This window comes from Scyliorhinus torazame, chromosome 5 (assembly GCF_047496885.1).
Source record: "Scyliorhinus torazame isolate Kashiwa2021f chromosome 5, sScyTor2.1, whole genome shotgun sequence".
NCBI lineage: Eukaryota > Metazoa > Chordata > Chondrichthyes > Carcharhiniformes > Scyliorhinidae > Scyliorhinus > Scyliorhinus torazame.
Window position 1 is genome coordinate 10923338 of NC_092711.1, and position 21366 is coordinate 10944703.

At 55.0% G+C, this 21366-nt stretch overlaps 2 protein-coding genes across 2 annotated transcripts in view; one reads left to right on the forward strand and one right to left on the reverse strand.

Moving 5' to 3' along the window:
• Positions 1 to 9089, forward strand: part of LOC140422591 (proteasome activator complex subunit 1-like) — a 59227-nt gene extending 50138 nt beyond the window's left edge. The window contains exon 9 of the mRNA XM_072507598.1: positions 9049 to 9089. Coding sequence (XP_072363699.1) covers positions 9049 to 9089 — 41 coding nt within the window. The remainder of the gene's footprint in view (positions 1 to 9048) is intronic.
• A 7789-nt stretch (positions 9090 to 16878) lies between these two features.
• The window catches only part of ipo4 (importin 4), a 186908-nt gene continuing 182420 nt past the window's right edge, over positions 16879 to 21366 (reverse strand). Inside the window, exon 31 of the mRNA XM_072501599.1 lies at positions 16879 to 17281. The gene's annotated coding sequence lies outside the window, so the exon portion shown is untranslated. The remainder of the gene's footprint in view (positions 17282 to 21366) is intronic.

Below are 21366 nucleotides of genomic sequence, written 5' to 3' on the forward strand. Positions count from 1 at the left end.
ACAGGGAGCGAGAGACAGACAGGGAGCGAGGGACAGACAGGGAGCGAGAGACAGACAGGGAGCGAGAGACAGACAGGGAGCGAGGACAGACAGGGAGCGAGGGACAGACAGGGAGCGAGAGACAGACAGGGAGCGAGGGACAGACAGGGAGCGAGAGACAGACAGGGAGCGAGAGACAGACAGGGGAGCGAGAGACAGACAGGGAGCGAGAGACAGGACAGGGAGCGAGGGACAGACAGGGAGCGAGAGGACAGACAGGGAGCGAGAGACAGACAGGGAGCGAGGGACAGACAGGGAGCGAGAGACAGACAGGGAGCGAGGGACAGACAGGGAGCGAGAGACAGACAGGGAGCGAGAGACAGACAGGGAGCGAGAGACAGACAGGGAGCGAGGGACAGACAGGGAGCGAGAGACAGACAGGGAGCGAGAGGACAGACAGGGAGCGAGAGACAGACAGGGAGCGAGAGACAGACAGGGAGCGAGGACAGACAGGGAGCGAGGACAGACAGGGAGCGAGGGACAGACAGGAGCGAGGACAGACAGGGAGCGAGAGGACAGACAGGGAGCGAGAGACAGACAGGGAGCGAGAGACAGACAGGGAGCGAGAGACAGACAGGGAGCGAGGGACAGACAGGGAGCGAGGGACAGACAGGGAGCGAGGGAGACAGACAGGGAGCGAGACAGAGGAGGGACAGACAGGGAGCGAGGACAGACAGGGAGCGAGAGACAGACAGGGAGCGAGAGACAGACAGGGAGCGAGAGACAGACAGGGAGCGAGGACAGACAGGGAGCGAGGGACAGACAGGGAGCGAGGGACAGACAGGGAGCGAGAGACAGACAGGGAGCGAGAGACAGACAGGGAGCGAGAGACAGACAGGGAGCGAGAGACAGACAGGGAGCGAGAGACAGACAGGGAGCGAGGGACAGACAGGGAGCGAGAGACAGACAGGGAGCGAGAGACAGACAGGGAGCGAGAGACAGACAGGGAGCGAGAGACAGACAGGGAGCGAGACAGACAGACAGGGAGCGAGGGACAGACAGGGAGCGAGAGACAGACAGGGAGCGAGGGACAGACAGGGAGCGAGGGACAGACAGGGAGCGAGAGACAGACAGGGAGCGAGAGACAGACAGGGAGCGAGAGACAGACAGGGAGCGAGAGACAGACAGGGAGCGAGGGACAGACAGGGAGCGAGAGGACAGACAGGGAGCGAGAGACAGACAGGGAGCGAGAGACAGACAGGGAGCGAGAGACAGACAGGGAGCGAGGACAGACAGGGAGCGAGAGACAGACAGGGAGCGAGAGACAGACAGGGAGCGAGGGACAGACAGGGAGCGAGAGACAGACAGGGAGCGAGGGACAGACAGGGAGCGAGAGACAGACAGGGAGCGAGGGACAGACAGGGAGCGAGAGACAGACAGGGAGCGAGGGACAGACAGGGAGCGAGAGACAGACAGGGAGCGAGAGACAGACAGGGAGCGAGGGACAGACAGGGAGCGAGAGACAGACAGGGAGCGAGGGACAGACAGGGAGCGAGAGACAGACAGGGAGCGAGAGACAGACAGGGAGCGAGGGACAGACAGGGAGCGAGAGACAGACAGGGAGCGAGAGACAGACAGGGAGCGAGAGACAGACAGGGAGCGAGAGACAGACAGGGAGCGAGAGACAGACAGGGAGCGAGGACAGACAGGGAGCGAGAGACAGACAGGGAGCGAGGGACAGACAGGGAGCGAGGGACAGACAGGGAGCGAGGACAGACAGGGAGCGAGAGACAGACAGGGAGCGAGAGACAGACAGGGAGCGAGAGACAGACAGGGAGCGAGAGACAGACAGGGAGCGAGGGACAGACAGGGAGCGAGGGACAGACAGGGAGCGAGAGACAGACAGGGAGCGAGGGACAGACAGGGAGCGAGGGACAGACAGGGAGCGAGAGACAGACAGGGAGCGAGGGACAGACAGGGAGCGAGGGACAGACAGGGAGCGAGGGACAGACAGGGAGCGAGAGACAGACAGGGAGCGAGAGACAGACAGGGAGCGAGGGACAGACAGGGAGCGAGAGACAGACAGGGAGCGAGAGACAGACAGGGAGCGAGAGACAGACAGGGAGCGAGAGACAGACAGGGAGCGAGGGACAGACAGGGAGCGAGAGACAGACAGGGAGCGAGAGACAGACAGGGAGCGAGAGACAGACAGGGAGCGAGAGACAGACAGGGAGCGAGAGACAGACAGGGAGCGAGGGACAGACAGGGAGCGAGGGACAGACAGGGAGCGAGAGACAGACAGGGAGCGAGGGACAGACAGGGAGCGAGAGACAGACAGGGAGCGAGAGACAGACAGGGAGCGAGAGACAGACAGGGAGCGAGGGACAGACAGGGAGCGAGAGACAGACAGGGAGCGAGGACAGACAGGGAGCGAGAGACAGACAGGGAGCGAGGGACAGACAGGGAGCGAGAGACAGACAGGGAGCGAGGGACAGACAGGGAGCGAGGGACAGACAGGGAGCGAGAGACAGACAGGGAGCGAGGGACAGACAGGGAGCGAGGGACAGACAGGGAGCGAGGGACAGACAGGGAGCGAGGGACAGACAGGGAGCGAGAGACAGACAGGGAGCGAGGGACAGACAGGGAGCGAGAGACAGACAGGGAGCGAGAGACAGACAGGGAGCGAGAGACAGACAGGGAGCGAGAGACAGACAGGGAGCGAGGACAGACAGGGAGCGAGAGACAGACAGGGAGCGAGGGACAGACAGGGAGCGAGGGACAGACAGGGAGCGAGAGACAGACAGGGAGCGAGGGACAGACAGGGAGCGAGAGACAGACAGGGAGCGAGAGACAGACAGGGAGCGAGGACAGACAGGGAGCGAGGGACAGACAGGGAGCGAGAGACAGACAGGGAGCGAGGGACAGACAGGGAGCGAGGGACAGACAGGGAGCGAGGGACAGACAGGGAGCGAGAGACAGACAGGGAGCGAGAGACAGACAGGGAGCGAGAGACAGACAGGGAGCGAGGGACAGACAGGGAGCGAGAGACAGACAGGGAGCGAGGGACAGACAGGGAGCGAGGGACAGACAGGGAGCGAGAGACAGACAGGGAGCGAGAGACAGACAGGGAGCGAGGGACAGACAGGGAGCGAGAGACAGACAGGGAGCGAGGGACAGACAGGGAGCGAGGGACAGACAGGGAGCGAGAGACAGACAGGGAGCGAGAGACAGACAGGGAGCGAGAGACAGACAGGGAGCGAGGGACAGACAGGGAGCGAGAGACAGACAGGGAGCGAGGGACAGACAGGGAGCGAGAGACAGACAGGGAGCGAGGGACAGACAGGGAGCGAGGGACAGACAGGGAGCGAGAGACAGACAGGGAGCGAGGGCCAGACAGGGAGCGAGGGACAGACAGGGAGCGAGAGACAGACAGGGAGCGAGAGACAGACAGGGAGCGAGGGACAGACAGGGAGCGAGGGACAGACAGGGAGCGAGAGACAGACAGGGAGCGAGGGACAGACAGAGAGCGAGAGACAGACAGGGAGCGAGAGACAGACAGGGAGCGAGAGACAGACAGGGAGCGAGAGGACAGACAGGGGGCGAGAGACAGACAGGGAGCGAGAGACAGACAGGGAGCGAGAGACAGACAGGGAGCGAGAGACAGACAGGGAGCGAGAGACAGACAGGGAGCGAGAGACAGACAGGGAGCGAGGACAGACAGGGGCGAGGACAGACAGGGAGCGAGAGACAGACAGGGAGCGAGGGACAGACAGGGAGCGAGGGACAGACAGGGGGCGAGAGACAGACAGGGAGCGAGGGACAGACAGGAGCGAGGGACAGACAGGGAGCGAGAGACAGACAGGGAGCGAGGACAGACAGGGAGCGAGGGACAGACAGGGAGCGAGAGACAGACAGGGAGCGAGAGACAGACAGGGAGCGAGGGACAGACAGGGAGCGAGGGACAGACAGGGAGCGAGAGACAGACAGGGAGCGAGAGACAGACAGGGAGCGAGAGACAGACAGGGAGCGAGAGACAGACAGGGAGCGAGGGACAGACAGGGAGCGAGGGACAGACAGGGAGCGAGAGACAGACAGGGAGCGAGAGACAGACAGGGAGCGAGAGACAGACAGGGAGCGAGAGACAGACAGGGAGCGAGAGACAGACAGGGAGCGAGGGACAGACAGGGAGCGAGAGACAGACAGGGAGCGAGGGACAGACAGGGAGCGAGGGACAGACAGGGAGCGAGAGACAGACAGGGAGCGAGGGACAGACAGGGAGCGAGGGACAGACAGGGAGCGAGAGACAGACAGGGAGCGAGGGACAGACAGGGAGCGAGGGACAGACAGGGAGCGAGAGACAGACAGGGAGCGAGGGACAGACAGGGAGCGAGGGACAGACAGGGAGCGAGAGACAGACAGGGAGCGAGGGACAGACAGGGAGCGAGGGACAGACAGGGAGCGAGAGACAGACAGGGAGCGAGGGACAGACAGGGAGCGAGGGACAGACAGGGAGCGAGAGACAGACAGGGAGCGAGAGACAGACAGGGAGCGAGGGACAGACAGGGAGCGAGAGACAGACAGGGAGCGAGGGACAGACAGGGAGCGAGGGACAGACAGGGAGCGAGGGACAGACAGGGAGCGAGAGACAGACAGGGAGCGAGAGACAGACAGGGAGCGAGAGACAGACAGGGAGCGAGAGACAGACAGGGAGCGAGGGACAGACAGGGAGCGAGGGACAGACAGGGAGCGAGAGACAGACAGGGAGCGAGAGACAGACAGGGAGCGAGAGACAGACAGGGAGCGAGAGACAGACAGGGAGCGAGGGACAGACAGGGAGCGAGAGACAGACAGGGAGCGAGGGACAGACAGGAGCGAGAGACAGACAGGGAGCGAGGGACAGACAGGGAGCGAGAGACAGACAGGAGCGAGGGACAGACAGGGAGCGAGAGACAGACAGGGAGCGAGGACAGACAGGGAGCGAGAGACAGACAGGGAGCGAGGGACAGACAGGGAGCGAGGGACAGACAGGGAGCGAGGGACAGACAGGGAGCGAGAGACAGACAGGAGCGAGGGACAGACAGGGAGCGAGAGACAGACAGGGAGCGAGAGACAGACAGGGAGCGAGGGACAGACAGGGAGCGAGAGACAGACAGGAGCGAGAGACAGACAGGGAGCGAGAGACAGACAGGGAGCGAGGGACAGACAGGGAGCGAGGGACAGACAGGGAGCGAGGGACAGACAGGGAGCGAGAGACAGACAGGGAGCGAGGGACAGACAGGGAGCGAGGGACAGACAGGGAGCGAGGGACAGACAGGGAGCGAGGGACAGACAGGGAGCGAGGGACAGACAGGGAGCGAGGGACAGACAGGAGCGAGAGACAGACAGGGAGCGAGGGACAGACAGGGAGCGAGGGACAGACAGGGAGCGAGAGACAGACAGGGAGCGAGAGACAGACAGGGAGCGAGGGACAGACAGGGAGCGAGAGACAGACAGGGAGCGAGAGACAGACAGGGAGCGAGACAGACAGGAGCGAGGGACAGACAGGAGCGAGGACAGACAGGGAGCGAGAGACAGACAGGGAGCGAGAGACAGACAGGGAGCGAGAGACAGACAGGGAGCGAGAGACAGACAGGGAGCGAGAGACAGACAGGGAGCGAGAGACAGACAGGGAGCGAGAGACAGACAGGGAGCGAGAGACAGACAGGGAGCGAGAGACAGACAGGGAGCGAGAGACAGACAGGGAGCGAGAGACAGACAGGGAGCGAGAGACAGACAGGGACAGACAGGAGCGAGGACAGACAGGGAGCGAGAGACAGACAGGGAGCGAGAGACAGACAGGGAGCGAGGGACAGACAGGGAGCGAGAGACAGACAGGGAGCGAGGGACAGACAGGGAGCGAGAGACAGACAGGGAGCGAGGGACAGACAGGGAGCGAGGGACAGACAGGGAGCGAGAGACAGACAGGGAGCGAGAGACAGACAGGGAGCGAGGGACAGACAGGGAGCGAGAGACAGACAGGGAGCGAGGGACAGACAGGGAGCGAGAGACAGACAGGGAGCGAGGGACAGACAGGGGGCGAGGGACAGACAGGGAGCGAGGGACAGGAAGGGCGTGAGGGACAGACAGGGAGCGAGAGACAGACAGGGAGCGAGAGACAGACAGGGAGCGAGGGCCAGACAGGGAGCGAGAGACAGACAGGGAGCGAGAGACAGACAGGGGGCGAGGGCCAGACAGGGGGCGAGGGCCAGACTGGGAGCGCGAGCGGCAGCCAGACAGGGAGCGAGAGCCAGAATGGGCGTGAGGGTAAGCATTCGAAGGAGGATGTGAGACAGAGTGAGAACGGGAGGGAAAAGACGGAGACAGCAAGAGAGAAGAAAGAGAAGGCTGATGAGTCAGGAATGTTAGAAAGACATAAACCTCGCTGTGCTTCATCACAGTAACAGGACAGACCGTGAAAAGCACCTTTTTATGTCGGCTTTTATTAAATCAACTGAAGAATATTTTCGCAAACCACAATAAAATTCATTCCACAAAATCGGTCTTGAAACACTTTCTTCCTTGGCAGCAGAAACACAATAAATTTGCCCTTCGTTAGCAACAGGGCTTTAAAAAAAACACACACAACCAACAAACTGTGGTAACGTGCTCTTCGGAACCGGTAAACGTCTCTTCAAAAACTCCCCAAAAGGAGTGTTAACCATTTTGCTTCATTCTTTCCCTTCAGAGAGTTCATGAGGGGTGTTCAGATTGTGGGATTGGCCGTCAGCATCCAGCACAGTGGTGTCCGATGGCTTTGTAGCGCGTCTGACTGCACTGGAACACACGGCATGTTCAGTCTTTCGACCAATTGTAACAAGAGTGGACTGGAGAGAGGGAGAGAGAACAAATACAGTTACAGGCACACGATTCTCTACCGAAACAATGTCAGCATCAGGACTAAACACACTCCGCACTATCGGACAGTCAGTACTGAGGGAATGCCGCACTGTCAGAGGGTCAGTACTGAGGGAGCACCGCACTGTCAGAGGGTCAGTACTGAGGGAGTGCCGCACTGTCAGAGGGTCAGTTCTGAGGGAGTGCCGCACTGTCAGAGGGTCAGTACTGAGGGAGCGCAGCACTGTCAGAGGGTCAGTACTGAGGGAGTGCCGCACTGTCAGAGGGTCAGTACTGAGGGAGTGCCGCACTGTCAGAGGATCAGTACAGAGGGAGCGCCACACTGTCAAAGGGTCAGTACAGAGGGAGTGCCGCACTGTCAGAGGATCATTACTGAGGGAGTGCTGCACTGTCTGAGGGTCAGTACTGAGGGAGTGCTGCACTGTCAGAGGGTCAGTACTGAGGGAGTGCCGCACTGTCAGAGGGTCAGTACTGAGGGAGTGCTGCACTGTCAGAGGGTCAGTATTGAGGGAGCGCTGCACTGTCAGAGGGTCAGTACTGAGGGAGTGCCGCACTGTCAGAGGGTCAGTACTGAGGGAGCTCTGCACTGTCAGAGGGTCAGTACTGAGGGAGTGCCGCACTGTCAGAGGGTCAGTACTGAGGGAGTGCTGCACTGACAGAGGGTCAGTACTGAGGGAGTGCCGCACTGTCAGAGGATCAGTACAGAGGGAGCGCCACACTGTCAAAGGGTCAGTACAGAGGGAGTGCCGCACTGTCAGAGGGTCAGTACTGAGGGAGCGCCGCACTGTCAGAGGATCATTACTGAGGGAGTGCCGCACTGTCAGAGGGTCAGTACTGAGGGAGTGCTGCACTGTCAGAGGGTCAGTACTGAGGGAGTGCCGCACTGTCAGAGGGTCAGTACTGAGGGAGCTCTATACTGTCAGAGGGTCTGTACTGAGGGAGTGCTGCACTGTCTGAGGGTCAGTACTGAGGGAGTGCTGCACTGTCAGAGGGTCAGTACTGAGGGAGTGCCGCACTGTCAGAGGGTCAGTACTGAGGGAGTGCTGCACTGTCAGAGGGTCAGTACTGAGGGAGTGCCGCACTGTCAGAGGGTCAGTACTGAGGGAGTGCTGCACTGTCAGAGGGTCAGTACTGAGGGAGTGCCGCACTGTCAGAGGGTCAGTACTGAGGGAGCTCTGCACTGTCAGAGGGTCAGTACTGAGGGAGTGCCGCACTGTCAGAGGGTCAGTACTGAGGGAGTGCTGCACTGTCAGAGGGTCAGTATTGAGGGAGCGCTGCACTGTCAGAGGGTCAGTACTGAGGGAGTGCCGCACTGTCAGAGGGTCAGTACTGAGGGAGCTCTGCACTGTCAGAGGGTCAGTACTGAGGGAGTGCTGCACTGTCAGAGGGTCAGTACTGAGAGAGTGCTGCACTGTCAGAGGGTCAGTATTGAGGGAGCGCTGCACTGTCAGAGGGTCAGTACTGAGGGAGTGCTGCACTGTCAGAGGGTCAGTATTGAGGGAGCGCTGCACTGTCAGAGGGTCAGTACTGAGGGAGTGCCGCACTGTCAGAGGGTCAGTACTGAGGGAGTGCTGCACTGTCAGAGGGTCAGTACTGAGGGAGTGCTGCACTGTCAGAGGGTCAGTACTGAGGGAGTGCCGCACTGTCAGAGGGTCAGTACTGAGGGAGTGCCGTACTGTCAGAGGGTCAGTACTGAGGGAGTGCCGCACTGTCAGAGGGTCAGTACTGAGGGAGCTCTGCACTGTCAGAGGGTCAGTACTGAGGGAGCGCCGCACTGTCAGAGGATCAGTACTGAGGGAGTGCCGCACTGTCAGAGGGTCAGTACTGAGGGAGCGCCGCACTGTCAGAGGGTCAGTACTGAGGGAGTGCCGTACTGTCAGAGAGTCAGTACTGAGGGAGCGCCGCACTGTCAGAGGGTCAGTACTGAGGGAGCTCTGCAGTGTACAGGAGTTTCAGGTATATATTGTAGTATATGTATTTAGTGCAGGAATGGTTGGAAGTCTGGATTAGTATGCATATACCTGCTGCAGTAATGGTTTCAAAAATCCTGCTTTTAAAGACAGGATCACACTATAGCACCAGAAAGGGTAATTAGGGCATCATAAAAGAACATCCGTATTTCAAACATTGCTTATGTGGAGGACAGGCCTAATGGATTTGTGTTTTGATTTCTAGGGAGTCGATCATTGGAGACATTGCGTTTAAACTTTAAGTAATCAGGCCATGGGATTCGAGTGGGATGAGGAGGATGTAATTAATTCAGCCAGGGGCTAGGGCAGTGAGGTTTTGAATCAATCAATTGAGATGTGGCTGGGAACCAAAAAGCCACTTCTGGAAAGAGTTGTCAAGTTATAGCGGGTAAATGGAGTTGAAATCAGCCATGATTGAATGGCGGAGTGGACTCGATGGGCCGAATGGCCTTACTTCCGCTCCTATGTCTTCTGGTCTTATGGTCTTAAACAGTGGTTTGCCACAGACAACAATCTGCAGGCTGTTTCCTGAACGTTCTCTCTCTCTCTCTCTCCAAGGCATCTCTGTACAGCAAGTACTGCTTTGTTTGCTGACTGTATTTGAAAATGGGGTTTGACCAGAGGTGGGTTTTGCTTGATTGGAGATAAAGTTAGCAGTTAGGAGATAAAGAGTTTCATTTGATTGTTAAGTTAACTTAGAATTGTAAGCTATTCCCTTTATGTTAAAGTTAGTTTCAATATTAAAGTTTGTGTTAATGTACGTATCCCTATTTGTGTGTGGAGTTAGTCCTGGAGCGAAGCACCTTTTAGAACATTACAGCGCAGTACAGGCCCTTCGGCCCTCGATGTTGCGCCGACCTGTGAAACCACTCTAAAGCCCATCTACACTATTCCCTTATCGTCCATATGTCTATCCAATGACCATTTGAATGCCCTTAGTGTTGGCGAGTCCACTACTGTTGCAGGCAGGGCATTCCACGCCCTTACTACTCTCTGAGTAAATAACCTACCTCTGACATCTGTCTTATATCTAGCTCCCCTTAATTTAAAGCTATGTCCCCTCGTGCTAGACATCACCATCCGAGGAAAAAGGCTCTCACTGTCCACCCTATCCAATCCTCTGATCATCTTGTATGCCTCAATTAAGTCACCCCTTAACCTTCTTCTAACAAAAACAGCCTCAAGTCCCTCAGCCTTTCCTCATAAGATCTTCCCTCATTCTGGTAAATCTCCTCTGCACCCTTTCCAATGCTTCCACGTCCTTCCTATAATGCGGCGACCAGAATTGCACGCAATACTCCAAATGCGGCCGCACCAGAGTTTTGTACAGCTGCAACATGACCTCATGGCTCCGAAACTCAATCCATCTACCAATAAAAGCTAACACACCGTACGCCTTCTTAACAACCCTCTCAACCTGGGTGGCAACTTTCAGGGATCTATGTACATGGACACCGAGATCTCTCTGCTCATCCACACTACCAAGAATCTTACCATTAGCCCAGTACTCTGTCTTCCTGTTATTCCTTCCAAAATGAATCACCTCACACTTTTCTGCATTAAACTCCATTTACCACCTCTCAGCCCAGCGCTGCAGCTTATCTATGTCCCTCTGTAACTTGTAACATACTTCCGCACTGTCCACAACTCCACCGACTTTAGTGTCATCTGCAAATTTACTCACCCATCCTTCTACGCCCTCCTCCAGGTCATTTCCAAAAATGACAAACAACAGTGGCCCCAAAACAGATCCTTGTGGTACACCACTAGTAACTGAACTCCAATCTGAACATTTCCCATCAACCACCACTGGTCTTCTTCCAGCTAGCCAATTTCTGATCCAAACTGCTAAATCACCCTGAATCCCATGCCTCCGTATTTTCTGCAGTAGCCTATCATGGGGAACCTTATCAAACGCTTTACTGAAATCCATATACACCACATCAACTGCTTTACCCTCATCCACCTGTTTGGTCACCTTCTCAAAGAACTCTATAAGGTTTGTGAGGCACGACCTACCCTTCACAAAACCGTGTTGACTATCTCTAATCAAATTATTCCATTCCAGATAATTAGACATCCTATCTCTTATAAATCTTTCCAATATTTTGCCCACAACAGAAGTAAGGCTCACTGGTCTATAGTTACCGGGGTTGTCTCTACTCCCCTTCTTGAACAAGGGGACAACATTTGCTATCCTCCAGTCTTCTGGCACTATTCCTGTAGACAAAGATGACTTAAAGATCAAAGCCAAAGGCTCAGCAATCTCCTCCCTAGCTTCCCAGAGAATCCTAGGATAAATCCCATCCGGCCCAGGGGACTTATCTATTTTCACACTTTCCAGAATTGCTAACACCTCCTCCTTATGAACCTCAAGCCCTTCTAGTCTAGTAGCCTGAATCTCAGTATTCTCGACAACATTGTGGTTTTCCTGTGTGAATACTGATGAAAAATATTCATTTAGCACCTCTCCTATCTCCTCGGACTCCAAGCACAACTTCCCACTACTGTCCTTGACTGGTCCTACTCTTACTCTAATCATTTGTTTGTTCCTGACATATCTATAAAAAGCTTTAGGGTTATCCTTGATCCTGCCTGCCAAAGACTTCTCATGTCCCCTCCTGGCTCTTCTTAGCTCTCTCTTTAGGTCCTTCCTAGCTAACTTGTAACTCTCGAGCGCCCTAACTGAACCTTCATGTCTCATCTTTACATAAGCCTCCTTCTTCCTTTTGACAAGCGTTTCGACTGCTTTAGTAAACCACGGTTCCCTCGCTCGACCACTTCCTCCCTGCCTGACAGGTACATACTTATCAAGGACACGCAGTAGCTGTTCCTTGAACAAGCTCCACATTTCCATTGTGCCCATCCCCTGCAGTTTTCCTCTCCATCCGATGCATCCTCAGTCATGCCTCATAATTGCCTTTCCCCCAGATATACCTCTTGCCCTGCGGTATATACCTGTCCCTTTCCATCACTAAAGTAAACGTAATCGAATTGTGGTCACTATCAGCAAAATGCTCACCTACCTCCAAATCTAACACCTGTCCTGGTTCATTACCCAGTACCAAATCCAATATGGCCTCGCCTCTCGTTGGCCTATCTACAGACTGTGTCAGGAAACCCTCCTGCACACATTGGACAAAAACGGACCCATCTAAAGTACTCAAACTATGGCGTTTCCAGTCAATATTTGGAAAGTTAAAGTCCCCCATAACAACCACCCTGTTGCTTTCGCTCCGATCCAGAATCATCTTTGCAATCCTCTCCTCTACATCTCTCGAACTTTTCGGAGGCCTATAGAAAACCCCGAACAGGGTAACCTCTCCTTTCCTGTTTCTAACCTCAGCCCATACTACCTCAGTAGACGGGTCCTCATCAAACGTCCTTTCTGCCACCGTAATACTGTCCTTGACTAACAATGCCACCCCTCCACCTTCATAATTGATCCTCTCTTTCCTTATTTCTCTTTGTTATCCTCGGTTTGTTTTTGTAGCCTTCCCACTACTTTTTGCCAAATTATAGGCTTTCTCTTTTGCTTTGATGCATTCCCTAACTTCCTTTGTCAGCATGGCTGCCTAATCCCCCCTCTGATAACCTTTCTTTTCTTTGGGATGAACCTCTGTACTGTGTCCTCAATTACTCCCAGAAACTCCTGCCATTGCTGTTCTACTGTCTTTCCCACTAGGCTCTGCTCCCAGTCGATTTTCATCAGTTCCTCCCTCATGCCCCTGTAGTTACCTTTATTTAACTGTAACACCTTTACATCTGATTCTACCTTCTTTCTTTCAAATTGCAGACTGAATTCTACCATATTATGATCACTGCCTCCTAAGTGTTTCCTTACTTTAAGATCTTTAATCAAGTCTGGCTCATTACATAACACTAAGTCCAGAATGGCCTGTCCCCTCGTGGGCTCCATCACAAGCTGTTCCAAAAAGCCCTCCTGTAAACATTCAATGAATTCCCTTTCCTTGGGTCCATTTGCAGCATTATTTACCCAGTCCACCTGCATATTGGAAGTTCCCCATGATCACTGTGACCTTGCCTTTCTGACATGCACTTTCTATTTTGTGGTGCATTTTGTGCCCTGGTCCTGACCAGTTAGGAGGCCTGTACATAACTCCCATTATGGTTTTTTTTGCCTTTGTGGTTCCTCAACTCTACCCACACAGACTCCATCATCATCTGACCCTATGTCGTTTAGTGCTATTGATTTAATTTCATTCCTAATTAACAAGGCAACCCCGCCCCCTCTGCCCACCTCTCTGTCTTTTCGATAGGTTGTGAATGCCTGGATGTTTAAATGCCAGTCCTGAACCCCCTGCAACCACGTCTCTGTGATGCCTACCACATCATACCTGCCAGTCACAATCTGGGCCACAAGCTCATCTACCTTGTTCCGTACACTGCGCGCATTTAAATATAGCACCTTTAATTCTCTATTGACTGTCCCTTTTCGTTTTCTTAGTGTGGTGGACCTTAGTTTACTGAGCCTTTCCACACACTGTCATATTTTGTGGGATGAGGACTATCGTAACCTCTCCTGAGTTGTCTTTTTGTGATTTTTTGTATTCCTAAGCAGCTACGCTTCCCACTGATTCCTTCACCTCTTGGTTCCCTGACTTTCCCTTCCCCCCCAATCTTTAGTTTAAAGTCCTATTGACCACCCTATTTACTCTTTTCGCCAGAACACTGGTCCCAGCTCGGTTCAGGTGGAGACCATCCCAATGGTATAGGTCCCCCCTGTCCCAAAACTGATGCCAGTGTCCCATGAAAAGGAACCCCTCTTTCCCACGCCACTCTTTCAGCCACGTGTTAACTTCCCTTATTCTTGCCTCCCTGTGCCAATTTGCACGTGGCTCGGGTAGTAATCCGGAGATTATGACCCTTGAGGACCTGTTTTTTTAAATTGAATCCTAGCTCTTTATAATCTCTAAACAGGTCCTCTTTTCAAGACTTGCCTATGTTGTTGGTACCGACATGGACCACAACAACTGGATCCTCCCCCTCCCTCTCTAGTATCCTTTCAAGCCGGTCAGAGATGTCCCGCACCCTAGCACCGGGCAGGCAACATACCATGCGGGACTCTTTATCCTGCTCACAAAGGATACTATCTATCCCCCTGATAATAGAATCCCCTACAACTACAACTTGCCTATTTACTCCCTCCCCTTGAATGGCCTGCTGAACCATGGTGCCTTGGTCAGCTGACTCATCCTTCCTGCAGCCCTGTTCGCCATCCACACAGGGAGCAAGTGCCTCATACCTGTTGGACAGAGTCAAGGGCTGAGGCTCCGGAGTTCCTGACTGCTGGTTCCCTTTACCTGCCTGACTTGCAGTCACACCCTGCTGTCCCTGGCCACTGGCAGGATTTAAACTACTTACTCTGACAGGTGTGACTGCCTCCTGAAACACAGTGCCCAGGTAAGACTTCCCCTCCCAGATGTGCCTCAGTGTTTGAAGCTCAGACTCCAGCTCATCAACTCTGAGCCGGAGCTCTTCGAGCAGCCAACACTTACTGAAAATCGCTTGTCACAAGTAGGCTTCAATGAAGTTACTGTGAAAAGCCCCTAGTCGCCACATTCCGGCACCTGTTCGGGGAGGCTGGTACGGGAATTGAACCATGCTGCTGGCCTGCTTTGGTCTGATTTCAAAGTCAGCGATTTAGCCCTGTGCTAAATGAGCCCCTTACTGCAGATGTGGTCGCTGCAGCTCGCAATGGGATCTGCCAGCTCCCACATCAAGCAGCTCAAGCACATCACCTGACCAGCCATCACTCATTAATTAATTAGTTTAATTTAAGTTTACGAGTTTAGCTGTGATTTTTTTCAAATTTGGGGCAGATTTGCTATCAACCAATCAGATCACAGCTTCCCTCGGACGTCACTTTTGAAAAAACAAACTGGAAAACAGGAAGTTTCCGTTAGATTTTTATACTCACAGAGACTGCTCCTCCTCCGAACGGCTCCCGAAATTAGGCCCGAAGAAAGAGACAGAACAAAACAGTCGGGAAAAAGCACCGACTGGGAGCAAGGGTGCGCGAGGGCGAGAGCCAGACAGGGAGCGAGGGCGAGAGCCAGACAGGGAGCGAGGGCGAGAGCCAGACAGGGAGCGAGGGCGAGAGCCAGACAGGGAGCGAGGGCGAGAGCCAGCCAGGGAGCGAGGGCGAGAGCCAGACAGGGAGCGACGGCGAGAGCCAGACAGGGAGCGACGGCGAGAGCCAGACAGGGAGCGAGGGCGAGAGCCAGCCAGGGAGCGAGGGCGAGAGCCAGACGGGGAGCGAGGGGCGAGAGCCAGACAGGGAGCGAGGGGCGAGAGCCAGACAGGGAGCGACGGCGAGAGCCAGACGGGGAGCGAGGGGCGAGAGCCAGACGGGGAGCGAGGGGCGAGAGCCAGACAGGGAGCGAGGGCGAGAGCCAGACAGGGAGCGAGGGCGAGAGCCAGCCAGGTAGCGAGGGCGAGAGCCAGACGGGGAGCGAGGGCGAGAGCCAGACAGGGAGCGAGGGCGAGAGCCAGCCAGGTAGCGCGGGCGAGAGCCAGCCAGGTAGCGCGGGCGAGAGCCAGCCAGGTAGCGCGGGCGAGAGCCAGACAGGGAGCGAGGGCGAGAGCCAGACAGGGAGCGAGGGCGAGAGCCAGACAGGGAGCGAGGGCGAGAGCCAGACAGGGAGCGAGGGCGAGAGCCAGACAGGGAGCGAGGGCGAGAGCCAGACAGGGAGCGAGGGCGAGAGCCAGACAGGGAGCGAGGGCGAGAGCCAGACAGGGAGCGAGGGCGAGAGCCAGACAGGGAGCAAGGGCGAGAGCCAGACAGGGTGCGAGGGCCAGACAGGGAGCGAGGGCCAGACAGGGAGCGCGAGCGGCAGCCAGACAGGGAGCGAGAGCCACACCGGGTGCGAGGGCCAGACAGGGAGCGAGGGCCAGACAAGGAGCGAGGGCCAGACAAGGAGCGAGGGCCAGACAGGGAGCGAGGGCCAGACAGGGAGCGAGGGCCAGACAGGGAGCGAGGGCCAGACAGGGAGCGAGGGCGAGAGCCAGCCAGGTAGCGCGGGCGAGAGCCAGACAGGGAGCGAGGGCGAGAGCCAGACAGGGAGCGAGGGCGAGAGCCAGACAGGGAGCGAGGGCGAGAGCCAGACAGGGAGCGAGGGCGAGAGCCAGACAGGGAGCGAGGGCGAGAGCCAGACAGGGAGCGAGGGCGAGAGCCAGACAGGGAGCGAGGGCGAGAGCCAGACAGGGAGCGAGGGCGAGAGCCAGACAGGGAGCAAGGGCGAGAGCCAGACAGGGAGCAAGGGCGAGAGCCAGACAGGGTGCGAGGGCCAGACAGGGAGCGAGGGCCAGACAGGGAGCGCGAGCGAGAGCCACACCGGGTGCGAGGGCCAGACAGGGAGCGAGGGCCAGACAGGGAGCGAGGGCCAGACAGGGAGCGAGGGCCAGACAGGGAGCGAGGGCCAGACAGGGAGCGAGGGCCAGACAGGGAGCGAGGGCCAGACAGGGAGCGAGGGCCAGACAGGGAGCGAGGGCCAGACAGGGAGCGAGGGCCAGACAGGGAGCGAGGGCCAGACAGGGAGCGAGGGCCAGACAGGGAGCGAGGGCCAGACAGGGAGCGAGGGCCAGACAGGGAGCGAGGGCCAGACAGGGAGCGAGGGCCAGACAGGGAGCGAGAGACAGACAGGGAGCGAGAGACAGACAGGGAGCGAGAGACAGACAGGGAGCGAGAGACAGACAGGGAGCGAGGGCCAGACAGGGAGCGAGGGCCAGACAGGGAGCGAGGGCCAGACAGGGGGCGAGGGCCAGACAGGGGGCGAGGGCCAGACAGGGGGCGAGGGCCAGACTGGGAGCGCGAGCGGCAGCCAGACAGGGAGCGAGAGCCAGAATGGGCGTGAGCGTAAGCATTCGAAGGAGGATGTGAGACAGAGTGAGAACGGGAGGGAAAAGACGGAGACAGCAAGAGAGAAGAAAGAGAAGGCCGATGAGTCTGGAATGTTAGAAAGACATAAACCTCGCTGTGCTTCATCACAGTAACAGGACAGACCGTGAAAAGCACCTTTTTATGTCGGCTTTTATTAAATCAACTGAAGAATATTTTCGCAAACCACAATAAAATTCATTCCACAAAATCGGTCTTGAAACACTTTCTTCCTTGGCAGCAGAAACACAATAAATTTGCCCTTCGTTAGCAACAGGGCTTTAAAAACACACACACAACCAACAAACTGTGGTAACGTGCTCTTCGGAACCGGTAAACGTCTCTTCAAAAACTCCCCAAAAGGAGTGTTAACCATTTTGCTTCATTCTTTCCCTTCAGAGAGTTCGTGAGGGGTGTTCAGATTGTGGGATTGGCCGTCAGCATCCAGCACAGTGGTGTCCGATGGCTTTGTAGCGCGTCTGACTGCACTGGAACACACGGCATGTTCAGTCTTTCGACCAATTGTAACAAGAGTGGACTGGAGAGAGGGAGAGAGAACAAATACAGTTACAGGCACACGATTCTCGACCGAAACAATGTCAGCATCCGGACTAAACACACTCCGCACTATCGGACAGTCAGTACTGAGGGAATGCCGCACTGTCAGAGGGTCAGTACTGAGGGAGTGCTGCACTGACAGAGGGTCAGTACTGAGGGAGCGCCGCACTGTCAGAGGGTCAGTACTGAGGGAGTGCCGCACTGTCGGAGGGTCAGTACTGAGGGAGCGCCGCACTGTCAGAGGGTCAGTACTGAGGGAGTGCCGCACTGTCGGAGGGTCAGAACTATGGGAGCGCCGCACTGTCAGAGGGTCAGTACTGAGGGAGTGCCGCACCGACAGAGGGTCAGTACTGAGGGAGTGCCGCACTTTCAGAGGGTCAGTACTGAGGGAGCGCCGCACTGTCAGAGGGTCAGTACTGAGGGAGTGCCGCGCTGTTAGAGGGTCAGTACTGAGGGAGCGCCGCACCGACAGAGGGTCAGTACTGAGGGAGTGCTGCACTTTCAGAGGGTCAGTACTGAGGGAATGCCGCACTGTCAGAGGGTCAGTACTGAGGGAGCGCCGCACTGTCAGAGGGTCAGTACTGAGGGAGTGCTGCACTGTCAGAGGGTCAGTACTGAGGGAGTGCCACACTGTCAGAGGGTCAGTACTGAGGGAGTGCTGCACTTTCAGAGGGTCAGTACTGAGGGAGTGCTGCACTTTCAGAGGGTCAGTACTGAGTGAGTGCCACACTGTCAGAGGGTCAGTACTGAGGGAGTGCTGCACTTTCAGAGGGTCAGTACTGAGGGAGTGCTGCACTGACAGAGGGTCAGTACTGAGGGAGTGCGGCACTGTCACAGAGTCAGTACTGAGGGAGTGCCGCACTGTCGGAGGGTCAGTACTGAGGGAGTGCCGCACTGTCAGAGTATCAGTACAGAGGGAGCGCCGCACTGTCAAAGGGTCAGTACAGAGGGAGTGCCGCACTGTCAGAAGGTCAGTACTGAGGGAGTGCTGCACTGACAGAGGGTCAGTACTGAGGGAGTGCCGCACTGTCAGAGGATAAGTACAGAGGGAGCGCCGCACTGTCAGAGGGTCAGTACTGAGGGAGCGCCGCACTGTCAGAGGATCATTACTGAGGGAGTGCCGCACTGTCAGAGGGTCAGTACTGAGGGAGTGCTGCACCGTCAGAGGGTCAGTACTGAGGGAGCTCTATACTGTCAGAGGGTCAGTACTGAGGGAGTGCTGCACTGTCAGAGGGTCAGTACTGAGGGAGTGCCGCACTGTCAGAGGGTCAGTATTGAGGGAGCGCTGCACTGTCAGAGGGTCAGTACTGAGGGAGTGCCGCACTGTCAGAGGGTCAGTACTGAGGGAGCTCTGCACTGTCAGAGGGTCAGTACTGAGGGAGTGCCGCACTGTCAGAGGGTCAGTACTGAGGGAGTGCTGCACTGTCAGAGGGTCAGTACTGAGGGAGTGCTACACTGTCAGAGGGTCAGTACTGAGGGAGCGCCGCACTGTCAGAGGGTCAGTACTGAGGGAGCGCCGCACTGTCAGAGGGTCAGTACTGAGGGAGCGCCACACTGTCAGAGAGTCAGTACTGAGGGAGCGCCGCAGTGTACAGGAGTTTCAGGTATATATTGTAGTATATGTATTCAGTGCAGGAATGGTTGGAAGTCTGGATTAGTATGCATATACCTGCTGCAGTAATGGTTTCAAAAATCCTGCTTTTAAAGACAGGATCAAACTATAGCACCAGAAAGGGTAATTAGGGCATCATAAAAGAACATCCGTATTTCAAACATTGCTTATGTGGAGGACAGGCCTAATGGATTTGTGTTTTGATTTCTAGGGAGTCGATCATTGGAGACATTGCGTTTAAACTTTAAGTAATCAGGCCATGGGATTCGAGTGGGATGAGGAGGATGTAATTAATTCAGCCAGGGGCTAGGGCAGTGAGGTTTTGAATCAATCAATTGAGATGTGGCTGGGAACCAAAAAGCCACTTCTGGAAAGAGTTGTCAAGTTATAGCGGGTAAATGGAGTTGAAATCAGCCATGATTGAATGGCGGAGTGGACTCGATGGGCCGAATGGCCTTACTTCCGCTCCTATGTCTTCTGGTCTTATGGTCTTAAACAGTGGTTTGCCACAGACAACAATCTGCAGGCTGTTTCCTGAACGTTCTCTCTCTCTCTCCAAGGCATCTCTGTACAGCAAGTACTGCTTTGTTTGCTGACTGTATTTGAAAATGGGGTTTGACCAGAGGTGGGTTTTGCTTGATTGGAGATAAAGTTAGCAGTTAGGAGATAAAGAGTTTCATTTGATTGTTAAGTTAACTTAGAATTGTAAGCTATTCCCTTTATGTTAAAGTTAGTTTCAATATTAAAGTTTGTGTTAATGTACGTATCCCTATTTGTGTGTGGAGTTAGTCCTGGAGCGAAGCACCTTTTAGAACATTACAGCGCAGTACAGGCCCTTCGGCCCTCGATGTTGCGCCGACCTGTGAAACCACTCTAAAGCCCATCTACACTATTCCCTTATCGTCCATATGTCTATCCAATGACCATTTGAATGCCCTTAGTGTTGGCGAGTCCACTACTGTTGCAGGCAGGGCATTCCACGCCCTTACTATTCTCTGAGTAAATAACCTACCTCTGACATCTGTCTTATATCTAGCTCCCCTTAATTTAAAGCTATGTCCCCTCGTGCGAGACATCACAATCCGAGGAAAAAGGCTCTCACTGTCCACACTATCCAATCTTCTGATCATCTTGTATGCCTCAATTAAGTCACCCCTTAACCTTCTTCTAACAAAAACAGCCTCAAGTCCCTCAGCCTTTCCTCATAAGATCTTCCCTCATTCTGGTAAATCTCCTCTGCACCCTTTCCAATGCTTCCACGTCCTTCCTATAATGCGGCGACCAGAATTGCACGCAATACTCCAAATGCGGCCGCACCAGAGTTTTGTACAGCTGCAACATGACCTCATGGCTCCGAAACTCAATCCCTCTACCAATAAAAGCTAACACACCGTACGCCTTCTTAACAACCCTCTCAACCTGGGTGGCAACTTTCAGGGATCTATGTACATGGACACCGAGATCTCTCTGCTCATCCACACTACCAAGAATCTTATCATTAGCCCAGTACTCTGTCTTCCTGTTATTCCTTCCAAAATGAATCACCTCACACTTTTCGGCATTAAACTCCATTTACCACCTCTCAGCCCAGCGCTGCAGCTTATCTATGTCCCTCTGTAACTTGTAACATACTTCCGCACTGTCCACAACTCCACCGACTTTAGTGTCATCTGCAAATTTACTCACCCATCCTTCTACGCCCTCCTCCAGGTCATTTCCAAAAATGACAAACAACAGTGGCCCCAAAACAGATCCTTGTGGTACACCACTAGTAACTGAACTCCAATCTGAACATTTCCCATCAACCACCACTGGTCTTCTTCCAGCTAGCCAATTTCTGATCCAAACTGCTAAATCACCCTGAATCCCATGCCTCCGTATTTTCTGCAGTAGCCTATCATGGGGAACCTTATCAAACGCTTTACTGAAATCCATATACACCACATCAACTGCTTTACCCTCATCCACCTGTTTGGTCACCTTCTCAAAGAACTCTATAAGGTTTGTGAGGCACGACCTACCCTTCACAAAACCGTGTTGACTATCTCTAATCAAATTATTCCATTCCAGATAATTAGACATCCTATCTCTTATAAATCTTTCCAATATTTTGCCCACAACAGAAGTAAGGCTCACTGGTCTATAGTTACCGGGGTTGTCTCTACTCCCCTTCTTGAACAAGGGGACAACATTTGCTATCCTCCAGTCTTCTGGCACTATTCCTGTAGACAAAGATGACTTAAAGATCAAAGCCAAAGGCTCAGCAATCTCCTCCCTAGCTTCCCAGAGAATCCTAGGATAAATCCCATCCGGCCCAGGGGACTTATCTATTTTCACACTTTGCAGAATTGCTAACACCTCCTCCTTATGAACCTCAAGCCCTTCTAGTCTAGTAGCCTGAATCGCAGTATTCTCGACAACATTGTGGTTTTCCTGTGTGAATACTGATGAAA